This window comes from Lithobates pipiens, unplaced genomic scaffold (genome assembly GCF_037356315.1).
Source record: "Lithobates pipiens isolate NorthernLeopardFrog02 unplaced genomic scaffold, aLitPip1_a1.2 Scaffold_17, whole genome shotgun sequence".
Lineage (NCBI taxonomy): Eukaryota > Metazoa > Chordata > Amphibia > Anura > Ranidae > Lithobates > Lithobates pipiens.
The window spans coordinates 13,783,780-13,808,936 of NW_027507755.1; the positions used below are offsets into that span (position 1 = coordinate 13,783,780).

At 47.3% G+C, this 25,157-nt stretch overlaps 1 protein-coding gene across 2 annotated transcripts in view; it reads right to left on the bottom strand.

Annotated features, from left to right (window-relative positions):
* The window catches only part of LOC143986591 (cyclic nucleotide-binding domain-containing protein 2-like), a 564,608-nt gene that overhangs the window by 69,549 nt on the left and 469,902 nt on the right, over positions 1-25,157 (bottom strand). For both annotated transcript variants that reach the window (XM_077485000.1, XM_077484999.1), the window contains one exon: positions 10,226-10,360. In XM_077485000.1, the coding sequence (XP_077341126.1) occupies positions 10,226-10,360 (135 nt within the window). The remainder of the gene's footprint in view (positions 1-10,225; positions 10,361-25,157) is intronic.

Below are 25,157 nucleotides of genomic sequence, written 5' to 3' on the forward strand. Positions count from 1 at the left end.
GCTTGCTTAGCGGGGATTCGCCGTCCAAGCAGAATCCATATAACAGAGGCACCTTGGTAAAAGGGGCTTTAGGCTGGGTTCACACTGATGTTGATTGGATGCGGATTTACATTGTTACATAGTTAGTAAGGTTGAATAAAGACACCAGTCCATCCAGTTCAACCTGAGTGAGTGTGGGTGCATGTCCACAACCCCTATACATTGTGTCCCATCAAGATGCCCATCTATTATTATTATTTATTTAAGGTACCCATATAGCACTGTCAATTGTTACACAGTGCTCCACACATACATCGGTCCCCACCCCAAGGAGCCCACAATCCAAGGTCCCCAACCCACACCCATGCACTAGGGCCAATTTATTTTGGACAGAAGCCAATTAAACAATTAACCTACCAGCATGTCTTTGGAGTGTGGGAGGAAACTGGAGTACCCACGCAGGCACATAGAGAGCATGCAAACTCCAGGCAGGTTGTGTCGTGGTTGGGATTCAAACCTGCTTTACTGCTAGGCGAGAGTGCTACCCACTACACCACTGTGCCCACATCCAATTTGCATGACAGGAGAGTGTGACCGGGTCTCAATGTATCTGGTTCACACATCTCCGGGGCGGCTGCAGAGCGCATTGTACAGGAGTCCTGTGCGCCTTTGGTTCCGTTTCAGGTCCCAATTTGGGCAGAAATTTGGGCCTGATTCGTTCCTGAAATGAAGAAAAGGGACGCACCGGACCCCTGCTGCATCCACACGCAATGTGAACCCAGCCTTAAGGAAGAAAAGGTTGCCTCCAGGTAAACCTGCTCTCAATTTGAGTATTGCTATACAGTATATGTCCCATAGTTGGGAGATGAGCTTTGAGTTAGGGACCACAGAGGTGCCTAGATGCAACATATATTTTTTAATTTATGCAACAAAAACATTACCATCACGTCAATAAGAATATTCACATTGTGCTGATCACTTTCACATGGCATGCCAAAGTTTCCCTTTAAATCAATTTGAAAAAAAATCTTCATTTGTGTAAAAATAAGAAATTCTGAGATACTCATCGACGTTTTAACTTTTTTTTTGTCACCTTGAAAAAAATATATATATTACAGCATATTTCATTTCATGTGAAATGTCTTCATTAAGTGTCCAAGAAAATGTAATTCGGCCTAAAGAAATGCAAAACTGGCTTTTCTGACTGGAATGCTTAAATTCACAAAGAAGATAATTGAGGATAAAATGAAAAGATGTGAAGGTTATAAGGGTGGCAGTCATTTGTTTTAGCTATTCGTGGTGAATACTTATAAAACAGATTATGTATTGTGAGACACTTACAACGAGGCAACTGTCCAGGCCTTGTGGCACATTATCTAAAGTCTGCCTAAGTAGTAATTAAAATAGATTTACCAAATTTAAGCCACTTTAGGAAAAAGAATGAATACAAAACAGATAATTATGCCACAAGTGAATTCGTAAAAAGCCTTTAAGGTGTAAAGGTTAAAATAAGCGTGATTAACGAAAGCATTAAAAAAATCCCATCAAGAAATAACAGTGTCGGGACCAACAAGGAAGACAGGAAATCTAGATGTGTTGGAATTGATTGTGTTTTGGCCAGGAAATGTTAATTTTTAAATGGAATATTTTCTTTCTTCAAAGGCAAGTTTATTTCAGGTTAATGTATGCATTGTGTTTATGTTCCATCACCAGTGTGTCTGTTAATACAGAAATCTGAAATTGGTATAATTAGGAGGTCTATAATGTTTCCAACGTGCCCATGGTGAAAGAGGGCAGCTGAGGGACCAAGAGGGAGTGTCCATCCTGGGGGGTGTCATAGAATGGTGTGTCACAATTATAGGTGGGCACCCAATCATAGGGGGGTAACCCAAGACAAAATTTCTCACAGCCAGAATAAGCTGTGATAGGTAGGGTTGAGCCAAACACCCCCGGTTCGGTTTGCACCAAAACATGCGAACAGGCAAAAAGTTTGAGCGAATATTATTAAAGTCTATGGTACCCGAACGTGAAAAATCAAAAGTGCTAATTTTAAAGGCTTATATGCAATATTTTATTGCCATAAAAATTGTATGGGGAACCGGCTACTGCCCCAGGGGACATGTATCAATGCAAAAAAAGTGTTTAAAAAGGACTATTTTTTTCAGGAGCAGGGATTTTAATAATGCTTAATGTGAAACAATAAAAATGAAATATTCCTTTAAATATTGTGTCTGGGGATCCCCTTAGTCTGCCTGTAAAGTGACGCATCTGTCTAATGTGTTGAACAGTGCCACAGCACAACGACATTTCTAAATGGAAAAAATGTAATTTAAACTTGCTTTTAAGGGGAACTGCACCTCAATTTTTTTTTTTAACCACTTCAATACAGGGCACTTTCACCCCCTTCCTTCCCAGCCTAATTTTCAGCTTTCAGCGCTCTAGCGCTTTCAGTGACAATTGCGCGGTCATGCTACACTGTACCCAAATGAAATTGTTATCATTTTGTTCGCACAAATAGAGCTTTATTTTGGCGTTATTTATTCACGACTCCGTTTTTTTTTTTTGCGATATAAGCGCAAAAAAAGCGGAAATTTGGGAAAAAAACAATATTTTCTTTTTTCTATTTGAAAAGAAATCCAATAAAATCAAATGTTGTCATAAATTTAAGCCAAAATGTATTCTGCTACATGTTTTTGGTAAAAAAAATTCCGTTAAGTGTATAATAATTGGTTTGTGTGATCACGGACATATGTACGCAAATGATCATGTACATATGTGTGCAGGTGATCACGTACATATGTGTGCAGATAATCATTGGGACATGTGATTTTAGTGGGACATATGTGGGGGACATGTTTTTATTATTAGGGACATGTGTTTTTATTATTTGGGGACATGTATGTTTTGGGGACATGTGTGTTTTGGGGACATATGTGGGGACTGTGTTTTCACTGTGTGGTGTGTTGTGTGTTTACACTACACTGATGATCAGTGAGTAAAAAGCTGTGAAAAGCAGCCCATACTCACTGATCATCAGCCGGCTGCAGCGTTCTGCTCTCCTCTTCTCAGCGGTGACTTCCGTGTGAGGAGAGGAGAGCCGATTGCCTAGCAACCGGCTGTTTGTTTACATCACATGACGGCCGTGATTGGACACGGCCGTCATGTGATCAGGAGGGCCAATCACAGAGCCCTCCTGCCGATCTGAGATGTGCCGTGTCCGGGTGACACGAGCACATCGGGATCGCGCCGCTGCGCGGGCGCGCGCGCGCGCGATCCCGCTGCTCCTGAATGACGTTCCTGAACGTCCTATCAGGAGCAGGCGGCTCCCACCCGGCCGTATATATACATTGGCCGGGTGGGAAGTGGTTAAAAACAGACCTTTGGGTCTGGCATAGATTTTAAGGGGGACTCCACGCAAAAATCCATACCAGACCCTTAGTCGAACAAGCAGCCTAGCAGGCCAGGAAAGAGGGGGGCGAGCAAGTGCCCCCCTCCTGAACCATACCAGGCCACTTGCCCTCAACATAGGGAGGGTGCTTTGGAGTCCCCACCAAAGCACCTTGTCCCCATGTTGATGGTGACAAGGGCCTCATCCATACAACCCTCTCCCGGTGGCTGTGGGGGTCTGCGGGTGGGGGGCTTATCGGAATCTGAATGCCCCCTTTAACAAGGCAGCCCCCAGATCCTTCCCCCCCCCCCACATTCACCAAAAAAAAAAAGAGTCAAAAAGTAAAAACCACAATTGACAGTTTTTGACAATTCCTTTATTATTATTATTTATTATTTTCATTTATTATTTTTCAGGTCCGCCCGACGGAACTGAAAAAAAGGAAAAAAAATGGAAAAACTCTGCCTCCATGGGAGGCCTCCTGGCGACTGCTGTCTTTTGGCTGTGACAGCTGTTATTTAGGCAATGCCGGGGCCACACACTTTTGGCAACATTCATAAATCTTCTGGAAACTGTCAGCAATGCATCTTTAGGCGCTATCAGGTGGGGAAACAGAAAGAAGTTCACAGGCACCATATAAGGGAGTACGGTGGATGATTGAGAACAGGCACGCCGAATGCTGGGACTGTGACATCATAAGGGGGCGGGTCACCATGTGACATCAACCGGTGACCCCGCCCCTTGTCCCTATATAAGTCGCCGCACACCGCGTCCCTGGCATTGCAGCCGGAGAGAGAGTCGAGTCAACATCTCCAGAAGAAGAAGAACGGAAGGCGATGGCGACGGCGACAGAAGACCGGGCCACCGCTAGTAAAAGAGCTAGAAGAAGAAGCGGTGGCCCGGCAAGAAGAACCGAAGAGGGGGACAAGACCCCCCGAAGTCGGAAGAAGAGGGCGGCGGCGAAGAAGAAAGCCAGGCTCCTCCGCTAGTAAAAGAGCTAGCAGAAGATAGCGGAGGAGTCCGGCGACAAGACCCCCAAAGACGGAAGAAGACCCCCGGAGCTGTGCAATAAACTATTTTAACCCTTGTGTGTTGTGTATTTTTTTTACATTTTTTCACAGGTGAATGGGTAGGGGTACATTGTACCCCATACTCATTCACATAGGGTGGGGGCCGCTATCCTGTGGGCCCCCTTATTAAAGGGGGCTCCCGGATTCCGATAAGCCCCCCACCCACAGACCCTGACAACCAACGGCCAGGGTTGTCGGGAAGAGGCCCTTGTCCTCATCAACATGGGGACAAGGTGCTTTGGGGTGGGGAGGCCGCGCGGCCCCCCCTTCCCCAAGGCACCCCCCATGTTGAGCGCACGCTCAGTGGGGGGGGGGCTCGCTCGTCCCCACCCCCTTTCCTGACCGGCCGGGCTGCATGCTCGGATAGGGGTCTGGTATGGATTTTGGGGGGACCCCACGCCGTTTTTTTCAGCGTAGGGGATTCCCCTTAAAATCCCTACCGGCCCTAAGGGCCTGGTATTCCTCCCAAGGGGGAACCCATGCCGTTTTTTTTTAATTTGGCGTGGAGTTCTCCCTTAGGATTCATACCAAACACAGTGCCTGGTATTGGCGGGAATCCAATTCGGATCCCCGCACCAGTGTGAACCCGGCCAGCGATGCTCGTCGCTTATCGGGAAAGGAAAAGGCATGGCACAGACATACCCAAGGTTACTAAATCCCCCCCTACTTGGAACAGGCTGGGGAATCGGAAAAGACGACTGGACTGACGTCCCTAAGTAGAACTCCAGGCAATATGTTAGACAAGAACAGAGCCAAGAGTGGAATCCAGAATCATGCAAGATGTCTGCCCAACCCACCACCCACGGACCGTCACGGGGATGTGGCTTAGCACACACCCTGAGAAAGACTATACATCCCTGGGCGGTAACCAGGGACTCAACACAACAGGACATCAACTGAAGAAAACATAGCCGACTGCTTCTGACCCAAGGGTGAGCCCAATGGCGAAAACTACATCAGCAGCAATCAACTAGCCCCCCAACAATGGCTGGGCTGAAGGAAGTGAGTGCAAGCATGGTTGATACCGGTATGGATGCCAAGATGGCCCAACCTGAAACACAAACTAGAGAAAAGACAGACAACCAGATAGGTGAACAACAATGCCCCCCCCCCCCCCCCCCTCTGCATACCTAAGAATGAAACATGAGCAGAAATGTCAATACCACTGTGCATGAATGAACCTGACGACGAACCCCCCAGCCCCCATGTGAGTGGTAAGTGAGCCTGAGTAACCTGCAGCACAGAGACAGGTAATTAACTGAAAAACTCAGGGCTAGTATACCCACAGGCCATGATGGGTAGTCGTATGAATGTGGTGAATGAACATGCATCGTATGACGTATGGTATACAGGCGAGAAGATTGAGGACAACAATAAATTAACAAACAAAAACCTCAGCCCGTATGGATCTGTAGACGTGACAGATCTTGACATGTGAGCCCTAGCTACCTGACCCAGGTACAAACATGACACAGACACGATGGGACATGACAAACGACGAAGACAAAGGACTACCAGAGTATGCCATCAAGGCTGAAAATACTATGACAGACATGCTGGGCAGCCACACAAAGACATCAATGCTATGACAGTAAACGCTACGACAGAGACACTGCTACGACAGAGACACCGCTACGACAGAGACACCACTACGACAGAAAAAGCTGAAACTGAATGCTGATGCAGAAATGTAGAGACAGAAATCCAGGGGCAGAACGCAATGACAGCAAAACCAAGACTGAAACACTGAGGCATAAATGCAACGCCAGAAATCCTGGGGCAGAAAACGCTACAACAGAAAAACTGAGACAGCAGAATCCTGGCCAGAAATGCAGTGACGAAAACCCGCTGAGACTGAGCGCTGAGACAGTAATGCAAAGACAGTAATCCTGGGGCAGAAACGTTATGACCAAAATGCTAAGACTGAATGCCACAAGAATTACTGAGACTGAACGCCGAGCCGAACACTATGATAGAAAAGCACGCAATGACAGAAATGCTGGGGCAGAACACTATGACAGAAATACAGGGGTAGAGACGTAAAGACAGAAAATGCTTGGCAGAAAGCTATGACAGAAATGCTGGGCAGCATGCTGGGGCAGACCCCTGTGATAGAAAAGCTGGGGCGGACCACTGCAACAGAAACCTGGTGTGAAACACTGACAGAAATCCTGGGACAGAACACTATAACCGTCACACTGGGGCAGAAAACGCCATGACCGAAATCCAGGGCCAAAAAATGCTATGACAGAAAACCAGGGGTAGAAACGCTATGACAGAAGTCCTGGGGCAGAAAAATGCTAAGACAGAAATCCTGGGGCAGAATGCTAAGACAGACATGCCGGGCAGAATGCTATGACAGGAATCCAGGGGCAGGACGCTATGACAGGAATCCAGGGGCAGGACGCTATGACAGGAATCCAGGGGCAGGATGCTATGACCGGAATCCAGTGGCAGGACGCTATGACGGGAATCCAGGGGCAGGACGCTATGACGGGAATCCAGGGGCAGGACGCTATGACGGGAATCCAGGGGTAGAACGACAGAAATGCTGGACAGAAACATTATGACAGAAATGCTGGACAGAAACGCTACAACAGAAATGCTGGACAGAAACGCTACGACAGAAATGCTGGACAGAAACGTTACAACAGAAATGCTGGACAGAACGCTATGACAGAAATGCTGGACAGAAACGCTATGACAGAAATGCTGGACAGAACGCTATGACAGAAATGCTGGACAGAAACGCTATGACAGAAATGCTGGACAGAACGTTATGACAGAAATGCTGGACAGAAATGCTACGACAGAAATGCAGGACAGCACGCTGTGACAGAAATGCTGGACAGAAAGCTACGACGGAAATGCTGGACAGAACGCTATGCCGGAAAAGCTGGACAGAACGCTATGCCAGAAAATGCTGGACAGAACGCTATGACAGAAATGCTGGACAGAACAATATGACAGAAATGCTGGACAGAACGCTATGACAGAAATGCTGGACAGAACGCTATGACAGAAATGCTGGACAGAAATGCTACGACAGAAATGCAGGACAGCACGCTGTGACAGAAATGCTGGACAGAAAGCTACGACGGAAATGCTGGACAGAAAGCTATGCAGGAAAAGCTGGACAGAACGCTATGCCGGAAAATGCTGGACAGAACGCTATGACAGAAATGCTGGACAGAACGATATGACAGAAATGCTGGACAGAACACTATGACAGAAATGCTGGACAGAACGCTATGACAGAAATGCTGGACAGAACGCTATGACAGAAATGCTGGACAGAACGCTATGACAGAAATGCTGGACAGAACGCTATGACAGAAATGCTGGACAGAAACGCTAAGCCGGAAATGCTGGACAGAACGCTATGCCAGAAAAAGCTGGACCGAACGCTATGACAGAAACTGGACCAACGATATGACGGTAACCCCTGGACAGAACGTGGTGACAGAAGAACGTAGAGACAGAAACCTGGGCCGAATGCCATGATAAAACCGCTGTGACTGAAATGGGTGCCCGGATGTGTGGGGATCCCCACCCCCGAGAGTACCGGGAGGTGAACAGGTGGGTGAGAGCCCCCTCCATGAAAACCGGGAAACGTGTGGGCATCCCCTCCATGGAGCATAGCGTGAGTTCCCGGGAGGTGAACTGGGTGGCAAGCGGAGGGTGTAGGGTGACGCTACGACTGAAACCTGGACAGAAACGCTATGATAGAACACGCTGTGACAGAAAATTCTGGACAGAAAATGTTATGACAGAAAATGCTGGACAGAAAAACGCTGTGACAGAACATGCTGGACAGAAAACGCTTATGACCGAAACCTGGACAGAAACGCAGGCTGCGATCGACACATTGACCAAAGAAGCAAATTCACAAGAGACTGCAGCACCCTGGCAGACCTGCCGTAGTCATGATTGCTGTGGGTGGTCTGACATCCTCTGTCACAGAAGCAGAGATGTCAGTGACCGCACACCCCCAGAGCACCGTCACCCCCCCCCCCCCCCGTGGAGCCAGAGGAGCTGTCAGGTGGCCAATCCCCCCCCCCCACACTGGGAGAAATGGCGGGCGCTCTGCACATGTGAGGGGAGAGGGGGAGCTGGCGGTGGCCGATCACCTACCCCTCCCCCCCACCAGGAGAATCGGCTGGTGCTCTGCACATGTGCAGAGCATGCGCTGATTCTCCTGGCGGGGGGGAGGGGGAGCCGGCGGTGGCCGATCACCTCCCCCTCCCCCCCGCCAGGAGAATCGGCGCGTGCTCTGCATAAGTGAGGGGAGAGGGGGAGCCGGCGGTGGCATATCACCTCCCCCTCCCCCGCCAGGAGAATCGGCGGGTGCTCTGCATATGTGAGGGGAGAGGGGGAGCCGGCGGTAGCTGATCACCTCCACCTCCCCCCTGCCAGGAGAATCGGCGGGTGCTCTGCATATGTGAGGGGAGAGGGGGAGCCGGCAGCGGCCAATCACCTCCCCCTCCCCCATCAGGAGAAACGGCGGGCGCTCCGCACCTACGAGGGGAGAAGGGGAGCCGGCGGTGGCCGACTACCTCCCCCTCCCCCCCACCAGGAGAATCGGCGGGTGGAGCAAAAAAGCACATGGGGAGAGAGAGGAGTCAGAGTCGGCCGACCTCCTTCCCCCCACAATGGGAGAAAAGCCACGTGGAGACGTACATGGGGAGAGGGCGGGTGAGGAGAGAAAGAGGAGCCATGACAAGAGAACGTGGGTGGACAGCGCAATGCACACGGGGGAGAGAGGAGCTGGGGGATGGATGGATTCTATCTTGTACACTTGCACCAACATTTCATGTTTTCCCCAATTTGCAGCGGAAACTGATGTTCACTTGTTGGTCCAGTGCACTGTGACCCTACCTCTCACTACGTTTGACTGCCCAGAGCATGTACTCCACGCAAGGTGGCGCTTCTCTACCTGTTTCTGGATAGCCATGTGCATGTGCTTGTTTCCGCTTGATATCGGACCATTCACCAAACATTTTAGACATACCTCGTGGATCCAACAGCAACACAAACAGAGAAATGCATTTTTAAGTAGAGTAGGGGAAGGCTAGACCCTCTGTCAGATTTTATTTTCTATTGATGTCTGTTTTGCATATAACCCTTAACTTTCTGTGTGGTAAAAAAAAGTAACTACAGAATGTCATAAAAGGCTGCTATACATGACTTGATTTTTTGGATGATTTATAGCCTGCTGGCACCACCTAGCTTGGCAAAAGTCAGTTGAACCAGGTGAACCAGGTGCTATCCCAAGTGCAAATCCTCGGCTGAGCAGTACCTGCATCCAATCAGATGGTCACAGAGGAAGGTTCGTCCATCTATGTGGTTTTAGCGGGGATGGAGAAAGCAGATTTCTTTATTTTAGCCCACCAGTAGAACAAAAAAAATTCTAAATTATTTTTTTTTTTTTGTATTTACTCAGTTGAGCTTGAAGAAGTCAATGCTCTATCTTTCCCCACGCAAATTAATTATATATGGCAGAAAATGCAAATGTATATTAACTTAGTACTATTATAACAAATCTTGCTTTATATTTTTCCTGACATTTATTATTATGTTTCTGTGTGTGGTTTTTTTCCTTTCCATATGGGTTCAATAATTTCCATTTGGAAGTGCAGCAAGTTTTCGATTATCCTTCCAAACCATCTAGCGTGGCGGCCAGTATCGGATGCGGTACAGACCTGCCAATGCCTCGCTTTTCCATATGTTGTGCCATGTACGTCCCCAGGCTCACTATAAATAACCAGCAGAAATCACAGGGACTTACGTGTCTGGACAATTTATGGAGGTACGCGTCATCCATCTGTTTTTTGAAAAACTCTTTGGATATTACAATGCACTCGGCTCCATCAGAAACCAGAGCCATGCCCAGGGTGTCTTCATAAATGGTGTACACCAGGCCCTAGAGGAAAACAATGATATTACAAGAAAATAATCAAATTTATGTTTATTCAGTCATTGTACCCATTAAAGAGTAGCTTCAGGCAACAAGTATAATCAATCTGTTAACCGCTGTGAAATATAGAGGAACAGCAGCATACATTTTTATTGTATTGGTGTTTTATCTGTAAGACAATGATGATTAATAATAAAGAAAGAGTCCCTTTGCCATCTATCTCTTCCATACTTTCTTACACGCTGTGTATATCCAAATTGAAGGACATTCATTTTCAAAAGCACGGTGCATAATAAATAACTGCCTTTTTTTCCTAATAAAATACTTGCTTTGTCCTTTTTTCAACCTCTGTTGCATTTCGATGCTGCTAATCCCCTACAGCCACTTGCAGTCTACAAGAACCTAATGGCGCGTACACACGACCAGACTTTGACGGACTAGGTCCGACGGTCTTCCCGTCAGACTTTCGGCAGAGGTCCGACGGACTTTCTGAATGAGCGGACTTGGCCACACACGACCGGACTAAGCCCTTGTACACGCGGTCGGAGATTCTGTCGGAATGTGTCCGATCGGAGCGTGTTGTCGGATATTCCGACTGTGTGTGGTATGCATCGGACTGTTTCCGTCGGAATATCCGTCGGACCAAATTTTCCAACTTATGCTCCGATCGGACATACTCCGATCATGTGTAGCCTACTCCAACGGACAAAGTGCCACACATGCTCAGATCAAATTCCTAGACCAAAGCTATTGGCTACTAGCCCAAATGTAGTCCTGTCGTAACAAAATAATGTCATCACGTTATGTACAATCGGATTTTCCAACAACTTTGTCTGACCGTGTGTATGCAACAGTTTCGGACAAAATCCGTCGGACAAAATCCAATGGATTTGGTTGTCAGAATGTCCGACCGTGTGTACAAGGGCAGCTCGAAAGTCCATTTGTTTTGAATGTGAGGACGTAAACAGGACTAAACAAGGAAGTTCAATAGCCAGTAGCCAATAGCTGCCCTTGCGTCGTATTTGGTCCATCGGACTAGCACACAGACGAACAGTTTTCCAGATTTTTAGTCCGTCGGACTTGAGTCCGTTGAATAGATTTGAAACATGTTTTGTTTCTAGGTCCATCTGACTTTTGGGGAAAAAAAGTCAGCTGGAGCCCACACACGATCGAATTGTTCAACAGATTCCAGTCCGCAGGACCAAGTCTGTCGGAAAGTCCGATCGTGTGTACACGGCATAAGTGTCCTTTGCAGGACGTTTCTCAGGGCTGTTTTTCAGGGGGACAATGGCTGCGTAATATGGGTTGAAAAAGCCACTTGTAGTCTCCAATTGAAAGCCTGTGTGATAGGGTGTCACCTTTGGGAGATAGAGACAAAGCGTTGTCACCAGGGCTTTTCTTTCTTAGAGAATAAGTGCAGGAACTCATTCCTTCCAAGTCACCCCTTGACTTGGCCTCAAGCACCGTTCCTTGGTTCCACCCCATACCCACCTCCTAGTACCATCCCTTTTAGAGAATGCAGAACCAAGTATCATTTTGTGGTGCTAAATATTTTGTACGGAATGTTTTAAAGATCGCAAAAAAAAATAATAATAAAACAGATCTAGCAGCAATGGGCACTTCAGTGACAATAGATCCACCCCAGCAACAGTGGACTCCCAACAGCCAGCATCAATAGACCCTCCAGAAGCCAGCAACAACAGACCCCTCCCTAAACAGTAGATCCCTCCCAGAAATAATTTACCCACAGCAACAATAGATTCCCCACCAGCAAGAATAGACCTGCCCAGCAACATTAGACCCCCCCCTTGCAAAAATAGATCATCTCCAGCAACAAAAGATTCCCCAGCAGCCAGCATCAATGGACCCTCCAGCAGCCAACAACAAAGGCCTCTTTCTGAACAGTAGAGCCCTCCCAGCAATGAAAGATCCCCCACCAACAACAGAAGACCTCTCCAGCAACAATAGACCAACTTCCTTCACAAAAATAGATCCCCTCTAGCAACAATAGATTCCCCAGTAGGGATGAGCTTCGTGTTCGAGTCGAACGTACGTTCGACTCGAACATTGGCTGTTCGTCCGTTCGTCGAAATCCGAACTCTTGGTCCGTTCGCGTCAAAATTTGTGTGGCGCGCACGGCCCACAATGCACTGCGATGGCGCAGTGCATTGCTGGCTCATGATTGGCCAAGCATGCACTGTGACCCCGCATGCTTGGCCAATCGCAGCGCCAGCAGCGAGGAGAGCCATGATTGGCCACAGGCATCCTGCCTGTGGCCAATCATAGCTCAGGCTGTGTAGTGCACGCCCCACACTATATAAGGCCGCCTTTGAGGCGGCCTCGTGTAGTGTGTTGGCATCTGAAGCAGTGGGTGTTCTGTGTACCTTCAACACAGTACACACCGATCGTGTTTGGCTGATTTCCTATCTTGCTGTTGTGTAGTGGTTATTGTCTGTGCCCTGACCGCAGTATACACCGTGATATTCACCTCACCTATATAGCTAGTGGTCCATCTTTAATAATAGAGCTTGCAGTCAGTAGTGTTAGGAGATAGTGCGTGCTGTCTGCGTGCTCTGTACCCAGTACATACCGCTATAATCCACCTACATAGCTGTTCTCTATTTAAGCCCAATTGCCATCTGCAGGAGTTATTGGAAGTTGTGTGTGCCTCCAGCACAGCACAGTATACATCTGTATATACCCCTTTATTTCTGCTGTTTTCTGGTTATTGTCTGCGTGCCCTGACCGCAGTATACACCGCGATATTCACCTCACCTATATAGCTAGTGGTCCATCTTTAATAATAGAGCTTGCAGTCAGTAGTGTTAGGAGATAGTGCGTGCTGTCTGCGTGCTCTGTACCCAGTACATACCGCTATATTCACCTACATAGCTGTTCTCTATTTGAGCCCAATTGCCATCTGCAGGAGTTATTGGAAGTTGTGTGTGCCTCCAGCACAGCACAGTATACATCTGTATATACCCCTTTATCTCTGCTGTTCTATAAAAAAGGCATCTGCAGGAGTTAGTGGGTGTTGTGTGCCTCCAGCACAATATAAACTACCCAACTACTGTTTTACCCAACTCCCTTCAGGCCATTACCATGTCTGGAAGGCCAGCAAGGAGAGGCAGACAGGCGCGAGCCGATAAAAGAGGGCAAGCAGGCTCTGTGTCTAGAGACAACAGTGCTGGTCGTGGACACGGTGCATTGTCATCAGCACGTGGCCATGGGACATGCTTGTCCTTCTTTTCTGCAGCTGGACATGTTGAACCGCAACATGCCAACGACTTGGTAGAGTGGATGACCAAGCCCTCTTCATCCTCCTCATCCTCTCTCACCCAGTCTCAGGGTAGTAGCAAAGCAGCTGCCAACGCATCGTCTTCCCTCCTCTCAATGTCATCATCAGTGACTCCTTCCCTAGACCCACCACGTCCTCCTGAGGAGTCTCCTGAACTCTTTGAGCACAGTGTTGGGTACAGGAGGATGCCCAGTGTTTGGTGGGCTCTGATGATGACACTCAGCTAGAGGAAGGCAGTAGCGTGAGCACAGAGAGAGGGGATGCTCAAGAAGGACAGCAATCTGGCAGTCATGTTCCACAAGCTGCAGCATACTGCCAGGTTTGCTACAGCGATGAAGAGGGAGGGGATGATGAGGGCACTGACTCCACGTGGGTGCCTGGAAGGAGGGAGGAGGAGGAGGAGGAGGCACATGTCCAACGAGGCAGGATGCCCTCCGGGGGCCAGCTTAGGGGCAGCACACCGACTGAATCACACCGCAGAGCTCCGCCTGCGCAGAGCGCTTCCTCTGCGCGTTATTCTAAAAGTTCTTTGGTGTGGGCCTTTTTTGAGACGAGTGCATCAGATCGCACCGCTGCTATTTGCAACATATGTCTCAAGCGTATCTCACGTGGCCAAAACATCAGCCGCTTGGGCACCACATGCTTGACCAGACATATGTTGACCTGCCATGCAGCTCGTTGGCAAGCGTACCTCAAAGACCCACACCAAAGAACAAAGCGGACCTCTCCTTGCTCCTCATCAGCTGGCATCTCCAACCCCACTAGACCTTCAGTCCTCTCTGAAACCTGCTCTGAGAGGAATGAAGGTGTAGAATTAGGTGTGTCACAGCCAAGTGCTTCCGGGAACTCTGCTAGTGGTACACCCACGTCCGATTATAGCAGGCAAATGTCCCTGCCCCAGCTGCTGGACCGGCGGAAGAAGTTTACTCCCAGCCATCCACATGCCCAGCGGTTGAATGCTAGCTTGGCTAAATTGCTAGCACTTCAACTGCTGCCTTTTCAGTTGGTAGACTCGGCCCCCTTCTGTGAGTTTGTACAATGTGCGGTTCCTCAGTGGCAGGTCCCCAAACGCCACTTTTTCTCACGGCGATTCCGGCTCTCTACCGGCATGTGGAAGGCAATGTCCTTGCCTTGCTGGACAGGGCGGTCAGCGGTAAGGTGCATATTACCGCTGACTCATGGTCCAGTAGGCATGGACAGGGACGTTACCTGTCTTTCACGGCCCATTGGGTCACTCTTCTGGCTGCTGGGAAGGATGCAGGACAAGGTGCAGTAGTGTTGGAGGTTGTTCCGCCACCACGCCTCCAAAATGCTACTATTGGTTGTGACACACCTCTCTCCTCCACCCCCTCCTCTTCTTCTTCCTCCATGGCCTCTTCCAGTGCTCTGTCCTCAGAACCAGCGGTGCTCCGTAGGCGTTCCAGGGGCTACGCAAGTACGCAGGCAAAACGATGCCATGCCGTGCTTGCGCTGGTTTGTTTGGGGGACAGGAGCCACAATGGGGCGGATGTTTTGTCAGCTCTGCAGGGGCAGGCCGAGAGGTGGTTGACGCCACACCAGCTTAAGCCAGGAATGGTGGTTTGCGACAATGGCACCAACCTCCTCTCCGCCCTCCGACAGGGACAACTGACCCATGTGCCCTGTGTAGCTCACGTCCTTAACCTGGTGGTGCAGCGGTTCTTGGGCAGGTACCCCGGCTTAAATGATGTCCTGAAGCAGGCCAGGAAAGTCTGTGTGCATTTCCGCCGATCATTTAATGCCTGTGCTCGGCTGGCTGAGCTCCAAAAGGAGTTGAACCTGCCCAAGAACCGCCTTATATGTGACATGCCCACCAGATGGAACTCAACATTGGCCATGCTGCAGTGGCTGCACACGCAGCAGAGGGCCATCAATGAGTACCTGTGCGACTACGGCACCAGGACAGGGTCAGGGGAGCTTGGTTTTTTCTCACCACGCCAGTGGGGCATGATCAGGGATGCATGCACTGTCCTGTCACCGTTTGAGGAGGCCACAAGGATGGTGAGCAGTGACAGTGCATGCATCAGTGACATGATTGTGTCAGCATGGAGGTGGAGGCTGGCACTCAGCATCAGCATCATCAGCAGCAGTCTTATAGGGATGATTTACAGTCCCAAGAAACACGTGGACTTGTACGTGGCTGGGAGGAGGTAGCTGTGGATCATGTTGTCCTTAGTGACCCAGAGGACTCCGGACCGAATGCCTCAGCTAACCTACGCTGCATGGCCTCCCTGATCCTGCAAAGCCTGCGGAAGGATCCTCGTATTCTTCGGATCAAAGAGAGGGACCATTACTGGCTGGCCACTCTCCTTGATCCACGGTACAAGGGTAAGGTTGCCGACCTTATCTTGCCATCGCAGAGGGAGCAGAGGATGAGACATCTCCGGGAGGCCTTGCAGAAAGCTCTGTGCAACGCGTTCCCAGAGACTGGGAGGTTACAAACTCCTGGTCCTGGACAACGTGTTGCTGAGGCATCGGTCAGAAGGAGCGATGGATAAGGTGGCCGTCTGACTGATGCTTTCAGACAATTTTTTAGTCCGCAGCCCCAAGGTATGATTGGTTCCAGCACCCATCGCCAGCGTCTACTTTACATGGTGCAGGAATACCTAGGGGCAAGGTCAGACTTGGACACCTTTCCCACCGAAAATCCTCTGGCTTACTGGGTCTTGAGAATGGATCACTGGCCAGAGCTTGCACAGTATGCAATTGAGCTACTGGCCTGTCCTGCATCCAGCGTTCTTTCGGAACGCACCTTCAGTGCTGCTGGTGGCTTTGTTACCGATCACAGGGTGCGCCTGTCCACCGAATCAGTTGATCGACTGACCTTCATCAAGATGAATCAGTCTTGGATCACCCACAGCTACCAAGCACCTGAAGCTGATGTAACCGAATATTTTTTTTTGAAATACCACATCCCTTCAAGACTGCCTATGCTGATGCTGAGTGACTGTCCTGTTATGTTGATTGTCTATCCTCTTCCTCCTCCGCTGATATGTTGGAAGAACATTTTTGGTTCTGGGTGATGCCAGCAGCCCAATTTTTCTGCCCCTGTTTAACAGGGTGTTTAATTACAATTTTTGATGCAATGCTTTGCAGCAGGGCTAATTCCTGCAATCAAACAAGAGTATATGGGAGAGGTTGCAGTGTGGTGGCACCAGCACCAGTGCCTAAGGCCCAATTTTTCTGCCCCTGTTTAACAGGGGCGTTTAATTACAATTTTTGATGCAATGCTTTGCAGCAGGGCTAATTCCAGCAAAAAAACTAGAGTATATGGAAGAGGTTGCAGTGTGGTGGCACCAGCAGCAGTGCCTAAGGCCAAATTTTTCTGCCCCTGTTTAACAGGGACATGTAATTACAATTCTTGATATAATATTTCACAGGAGGGCCCCTTCCTGTGCCCACCCAGAGTAACGGTGAGGACTTATAGTGTTGTGGCACCAGCACCACAACCACCAAAGGTCAATTTTTCTACCACTGTTCAACAATGGCATGTAATTACAATTCTTGATATAATCATTCACAGCAGGGTGCTCCAGCGCCCACCAAGAGTCACTTTGAGGGCTTACAATGTTGTGGCAAAACCAACATCTTGTTCCGCCATTTCTGCAGAGCATATAGGGCAGGCCCCTACTTTCAAACATCCAACTTACAAACATCTCCTACTTGCAAACGCAAGGAGACAGCAGCAAGTGAGATGAAAAAAGATGGACGACAAAACAAATTATACAGGGGTGATAACCCTTCCCTATGTTTTCCAAAAAGCTTAAAAATAGTTTTTTTGACTGGAGCTACACTTTAAAAATGTACCAGTTGAAAATTACAAACAGATTCAACTTAACACAACAAACCTACACAGTCCCTGTCTTGTTTGCACCGCCTGTATACTGCTGTTCTGAGTATATAGGGCCTGGGGGCCACACGCATTTCCTTTTTTTAATATGGGTACAGGGTTCCCCTTAATATGCGTACAAGACCCAAATAGGCTGGTAATGGGCACGGAGGGCTACCCATGCCATTTTTCTCAATGATTTTCAACCATATTGCAGGAACCAGATATAACATTAAAACCGCAAGCAGTTTTAAATGGTGTTATTTCCGTTTAATGTCATTTTGTGCAGGGACTGTTCTAAACACGGGAAACACGTGGCACTTCACAGGCATACTACAGACACTCCCCAGGCACCATATTTAAAGGAATATTTCACTTTTTTTTTCACTTTAATCGTCATTAAAATCAGTGCTCCCGCCAAAACGGCCATTTTTAAAACTTTTTTTTGCATTGACCCATGCCCCCTGAGGCAGGAGTCAGGTCCCCAAACCCTTTTTAGGACATATCTTGCATATTAGCCGTTAAAATTAGCACTTTCCATTTCGAACGTTCGAGTCCCATAGACTTCAATGGGGTTCTAACGTTCGTAACGAACGTGGGGTCCGTTCGAAAGTTCTGGTGCGAACCGAACCGGGGGGTGTTCGGCTCATCCCTATTCCCCAGCAGCCAGCATCAATAGACCCTCCAGCACACCCCAGCACCCCTTGTGATTACATACATTCAATCCTGGAGGTGCCGGAACTGTGTCCCCCCCGCATTCCTGCTGAAAAAAAGCCCTGGTTGTCATATAGGTTGATTTCTGTTATGGGTTTCCTGTAACAGAAATAGCCTAAACAAGGACGATCTTGGCAGGATCACCAGGGATTATTTAAATAAAAGCTGCATATTTAAAATATAGACTTGCTTTTGAAACTTCTGTACATAGGAACATTGAAGCAGAACTAAAGTCTGCAGTACTCACCTCTGCATCAGTGATGCAACAGCTGCAAGTTGCCACTGCCAACATCTTTGCCCGTTTTGTTTTCTGGTTCAGCATCCTTGACCATCTTGACTGGCCAACCAGGGATGCGCATGCGAGTTAATTTATCCCTGCATCAAGCTATACCGAAAATGTGCATTGTGCTGCTCATATGCAGCTCAAAGTACTTTGGAAACAAGTTTGGGGGAACAGGCAGGTAAGGTGGATTTATTGCAGAAGGGGCATAGCACATCTCTTCTGCAAGCTTTGAGCTTTCATGTTTGCAATTTTTTTTTTTTTGCTGAGCAAAGTTCCACTTTAAAGCTTACATGCGCTTTTAGTGAAACAAGGGAGACAAGCTGTACTTGGGGCAACTCATCCATAAATATCATAGACAAATAGAAAAAAGCTATCAGACTTTAATGGTACCAGAAAGAGACTGTCAGATATTATTATAAAAAAGTAAGTATTACAATATATTTTAAATATATAAAAAAAAAACATGAAAAGAGTACTCTCCTTGGATGATGCAAGTCATACAATCAGGCTACATTAGTAGATCTTTGCTATAGGCTCCAAGAGGTCAACGCGTTTCACATCTAACCACTTCCTCAGGACCTCATTATCTTGATAGCAAAGAATTTTGACCTATCCAAAAGGAAAGAGAGAACAATGATCACTATTCAATACATAGCAGGAAGTCATCATTTATGCAAACATACTGTCACCTCGAGAACAAACACAAGGATGGCGGTACATGGTTTGGTGCAAAGCGAGTGCCCATAAAGAGTGTGGATAAAATAACATCCAACAATAGCCCTATACAAAAAGAGCAAGGATAGACAAATGGACATTTTAAAAAATGTTTGCATAAATGATGACTTCCTGCTATGTATTGAATATTGATCATTGTGCTCTCTTTCCTTTTGGATAGGTCAAAATTCTTTGCTACCAAGACAATGAGGTCCTGGGGAAGTGGTTAGATGCGAAACGTGTTGACCTCTTGGAGCATTTACTGTATCAAAGATATACTAATGTAAACATATTGTATGGCTTGTATCATCTAAGGAGAGCACTCTTTTCATGTTTTTATTATGTGTTTTAACTATATTTTGTAAGGCCCCTTTCACAATGAAGCGGGTCCTTTCACTCCAGTGTGAAAGCTGGAGGGCTTTCACACTGGAGCAGTGTGCTAACAGGATGGTAAAAAAAGTCCTGCTACCAGCATCTTTGGAGTGGTGAAGGAGCAGCGCGGCTATACCGCCGGCAAAGCACTGCTGCAGCGGCGCTTTGCGGGCAGTTTTAACCCTTTTTCGGCTGCTAGCGGGGGTTAAAACCACCCCGCTAGCGGCCGAATACCGCCGCTAAAACGATGGTAAAGCGGCGCTAAAAATAGCACCGCTTTACTCCCCATGCCCATAACACCCCAGTGTGAAAGGGGCCGGGCCTAATAAATACTTACTTTTTTATAATAATATCTGACCGTCTCTTTATGCTACCAGTAAAGTCTGCTAGCCTTTTTCTGTTTGTCTTTGTGATTTTAGTGGTTTGTATTTGCATATTTTCTAGGAAGAAGTGTTTATATCAAATTTAATTTATATCTGCAGTTTAAAAAAATTGTGAGATTTATTCATAACCACTTGGCCTCCGGCCTTTTTTTGCTTTATGGCACTGCGTTACTTTAACTGACAATTGCACAGTCTTGCAATGCTGCTAATGTTGATAATCAGCACATTGATTTTCAGTGTAGCCCACATCAGATGTGCCCATCAGCTGTCAATCAGTGCCCAACAGCTGCCAGTCAGTGCCCCTCAAAGTCTCTCAGTGCCCACCACAGTACCAATCAGTGCCCACCACAGTGCTAATCAGTGCCCATCACAGTGCAATCAGTGCCCAGCAGTAACACATGTCAGTACCTCATTAGTGCTGCCCATCAGTGGCATTGATTAGTTTCCATCAGTGTCATCTGTCAGTGCCAATCAGTGCTGCCTGTAAATGCCACCTATCAGTGCCGCCAGTCAGTGCACATCAGTCAGTGCCCATCAGTGCCACCTATCAGTACCCATCAGTGTCATCTATCAGTGCCCATCAGTGCTGCATATCAGCGCTGCCTATTGGTGCCCATCAGTGCTGCATATCAATGCCACCTATCAGTGCCCATGAAGTCTACATATTAGTGCCTTATCAGTGTCCATTAGTGCCACCTTATCAGTGCCAACTCATCAGTGCCGCCTCATCAGTGCTGCCTCACCAGTGCCCGTCAGCGAAGGAGAAAACAAAATTTTATGACAGAAACAAAGAAAACCTTTTTTTTTCAAAAATTTCGGTCTTTTTTAGCTTGTTTAGCAAAAAATAAAAACCCCAGTGGTGATCAAATACCACCAAAAGAAAGCTCTATTTGTGGGAAGAAAATTGTAAAAATTGTGTTGCATGACCGCACAATTGTCATTCAAAGTGTGACAGTGCTGAAAGCTGAAAAATGTCCTGGGCAGGAAGGGGCAAAAGTGCCTGGTATTGAAGTGGTTAAAAAATCGAAATTTCTTGATAAATTTAGGCCAATATGTATTCTGCTACATGTTTTTGGTAAAACATTCCAATAAGCATATAATGATTGGTTTGAGCAAAAGTTATAGCTTCTACAAACTATAGGATATATATTGGAATTTTTTTTATATATACTAGTAAAAGCGGTGATCAGTGACTTATAGCAGGACTGCAACATTACGGTATACAATCTGACACTAACTGACACTTTTGACACTTTGTGGGAACCAGTGACACTAATACAGTGATCAGTGTTAAAAATATGCACTGTCACTGTACTAATGACACTGGCAGGGAAAGGGTTAAACATCTAGGGCAATCAAAGGGTTAAATGCCAGTGTTTTTGTGTGGTGCTTTTAGCTAAGGGATGTGCTGGATTTTGTTCCCAGTTTTGCAGAGAAAACAAAATCCACCACATCCCTGCTGACAGGAAAGAACTCTTCCTTGTTTACATAGGCAGAGCTCTGTTCTGTTGTTCTCACTAATCAGTGGGTGCCGGTGGATATCCATTGGCTTAATCACAGCAGAAGCGGTGCACCACCACTGACCCCCTGCTTGGAAATGCCGGATCATGTACTAGGTATGTGATCCGGCACAGGAGAGCCACTTTATAACGTTGTTATGTGGTCGGCAAGCGGCTATTGTGTTTACAGAACAGGAGGTGAAGGAAATTCTCCCCAGTGGGACACCACTGATGAAAAAAATAAATAAAATGGCTTTAGATTTACTTAAATTACATTTTTAATGAAAGGTTTTAAAGGTTAAGTTTAGCTTTATGCCCCGTACAAGCTCAAGCTTGCCTTGCGTACACACGGTCACGCAAAAGTTCTCTGAATTTTTGACCGTCAAGAACGTGGTGATGTACAACACTATGACGAGTCGAGAAAATTAAGTTCAGTGCTTCCGAGCATGGGTCAAATTGTTTCCGAGCATGCGTAGGAATTTTGCGCGTCGGAATTTATACAGACGATCGGACTTTCCGATCGCAACTTTTTCTGACCGAAAAATAGAGACCCTCCTCTCAATCTTTTGCTGGCTGGAATTCTGGCAGCAAAAGTCCAATGGAGCATACACACGGTCGGAATTTCTGACCAAAAGCTCACATCTGACTTCTGCTGGCAGAATTTTTGATCGTGTGTATGGGGCTTTAGACTACATTCATACAGGCGATTTAGACAGTATGAATTGCCACAGAAGATTCCTGCTGCTGCTGCTTTGTAAGTATAGCCACTTGCCCCGTTTACTATAATGACAGGTTGTCGGTGGCCACAGCTATTCGTGGCTCTCTGTACAGCCAGAGATGACCTGCTCCCACTCCATTCTTAGCCCAATACTAACTACCCTGTAGAGAAAAGATGCTTATATATACACCTATTCTAAAGCCAGGCCAGTCTCATGACCAGCTCCCAGCGCCGGCTTTAGTGTAGAGGAGGGACAGCCGATAACAGATGTAACACATAGTAAGTCTATGGTCGATGTCACCGCATAGGCTTTGCAGTCATTGTCGGCAATCTCCTCTTAAACCACTTTCAGACCCTGAAGGGTTTACCCCCTTAATGACCAGGCCATTTTTTGCGAAACAGCGTCATTTTAACTGACAATTGCGTGTTCGTGCAATGTTGTACACAAACAAAATGTATGTCTTTTTTTTCCCCACAAATAGAGCTTTCTTTTGGTGGCATTTGATCACCCATGCGATTTTTTTTTTTTGCACTATAAACACAAAAAACAGCGACAGTTTTGAAAAAAATACAACAATATTTTTTACTTTTTGCTATAATAAATATCCCTAAAAAAAATTATAATAATTTCCTCATCAGTTTAGGCCAATGTGTATTCGTCTACACATTTTTGGTAAAAAAAATAAATAAATCGCAATAAGTGTATATTGTTTGGTTTACGCAAAATTTATAGCGGACAGATATTTTTGACAGATTTTTGGGAACAGTGACATTTATACAGCGATCAGAACTAAAAATAGCCACTGATTACTGTATAAATGTTACTGGCAGGGAAGGGGTTAACACTAGGGTGCGATCAAGGGGTTAAGTGTTCCCTAGGGAGGTGTTTCTAACTATGGGAGGAGTGGACTGACTGGGAGTACACCGAGATTGCTGTTCCTGATCACTAGGAACAGCAGATCTCTCTCTACTTCCCTGACAGAAGGGGGATCTGTCTGTTTACATTGACAAATCCCTGTTCTTGCTCTCCAAGGAGCGATCGTGGGTCCCTGACCGACACTGCGGCCTCCGGCCACCCGCATTGGCTCCGGCATCACGCCTGCCCCCTATAGCTCTTAAAGTGGCCGCCGTACACCTATGCAGCCGTGCCAACCTGCCGCTCCATAATGACGGAACCTGGTCGGCAAGCAGTTAATGAAGCCGGCTGCTGTGGAGATTCTGTGACCAGACCGGAATGCTATGAGAATAGGGAAGCATAAGCAACTTCCTTTTACAGGGTAGTTAGTATAGGGTTTAGAATGGGGGTGGCAGCAAGTTTGTGGTTCTAAAGCAAGAATTTGCTATGGGGCAGACACTGAAGAGAAGGAACCAAGAGCACCAAAAGAGGAGGTTCAAGGCCTATGCAATACCATTGCGCAGAGCAGGAAAGCATAACATGTTTATTAGTTTAGGAGTAAAAAATCTTTTACAAACGCTTTAAGTTTAGAGTTTTGACTGGCCTTCTACTTTAAAGGGGAGTTACACCCAAAAGTGGAACTTCCACTTTAAGCATTCCTTGCCCCCTTACATGCCACATTTTTTTTTTGGGGGGGGGTGCCTAATATTGAGTGGGACTTCCTGTCCCACCTTCTGCTTCTGACTACGGGCCGCCTAGGTGGCCCCTCCCTCTTGGCAATCTTCTGGGACACGTCACAGGTCCCAGAAGATTGTCTGTCCACTCGGAGAGTGCAGTGTGACTCGCGCATGCACAGTGCATGCCCTCCTGTGAAGCCACAAGCTGTCATGCCCGGGTTCCCACAGTTTCAATGGAGTTGTCGTAGAGAGGAGGGGGAGAGGCGCGAGGCTCCATGTGGCCGCATCACTGGACCGCAGGATGGGGGAGTGTCTGTTTATTATTAGTCAGCAGCTACACTTTTTGTAGCTACTGACTTTTCATAAACAAAAAAAATCCTGGAACTCTGCTTTAAGTGTTTAACGTAAAAAAAAAAAACAGGGCAAATCTTTTTTTCATTTTTGATAGGGAGGATTATGACAGTTTTTTTTCTTTTCTTTGCCAACTGTGTGCCGTTAGGGAGATTTCCCTTAATTTCCTGTCCCCTGTGACAGTGCAAGGCCCTGCCATTTTGCTGAAGCCCAGAGCCCCTGAGCAGCAATAAATGTTTATGCTGTCAGCAGATCAGCCTCTACGTTTTCATACATAGGTGTGCAGGGATGTTACATACGCAAGCCTTATGCCGCGCACACACGGGCGGACTGTATGGCGTACTTAGTCCGTCGAAACACATTTCAGCGGACAATCCGCTCGTGTGTGGGCTTCAGCTGACTTTTTCAGCGTGCAGTCCGGCGTACTAAGTATTTCGGATTTTCCGTAATTCTGTCCGTCATACTTTGGTTTCAGCGGACAATACGGTCGTCAGTGTGCTAGTTGGACGGACTAAGAATGGCGCATGCCCAGAAAGGATTTACACAGCGGAAAGGTGCTTTGCTGTGTATTGGACTTCCTGTTTCTAGTCCCGTCGTACGTGCTGTACACGTCATCGCGCAAGCTTTCGTCGGACTGTTTGGGTATCCGTGTGTGGTCAAGTCCGTTCAGTGGAAAGTATGACAGACTGTCCGTCGGATTGTATGACGGACTAAGTACGCCATACAATCCGCTCGTGTGTACGCGGCATTAGAATAGCCTTAGGATAGCTCAGGGATTCCATTATAGAGACAGATATCATACTGGAAACAGGAGGTCTCCCCCAGGGGTAAAATGAGCCCTAACCAGGAGTCAAGAGACAGGAAGTCTCACCAAGAGGTCAGAGGAGCCCCAGCCAGGAGTTAGGAGACAGGAAGTCTCACCCAGGCATTAGTGGAGCCCGAGCCGTGAAATAGGAGGTTTCAACCCAGTGTCAGAGGTGCCCCAGCCAGTAGCCAAGAGACAGGAGGGTTGGTCCCAGGAGTCAGGTAGGCTCCTATCGGGTATCAGGAGA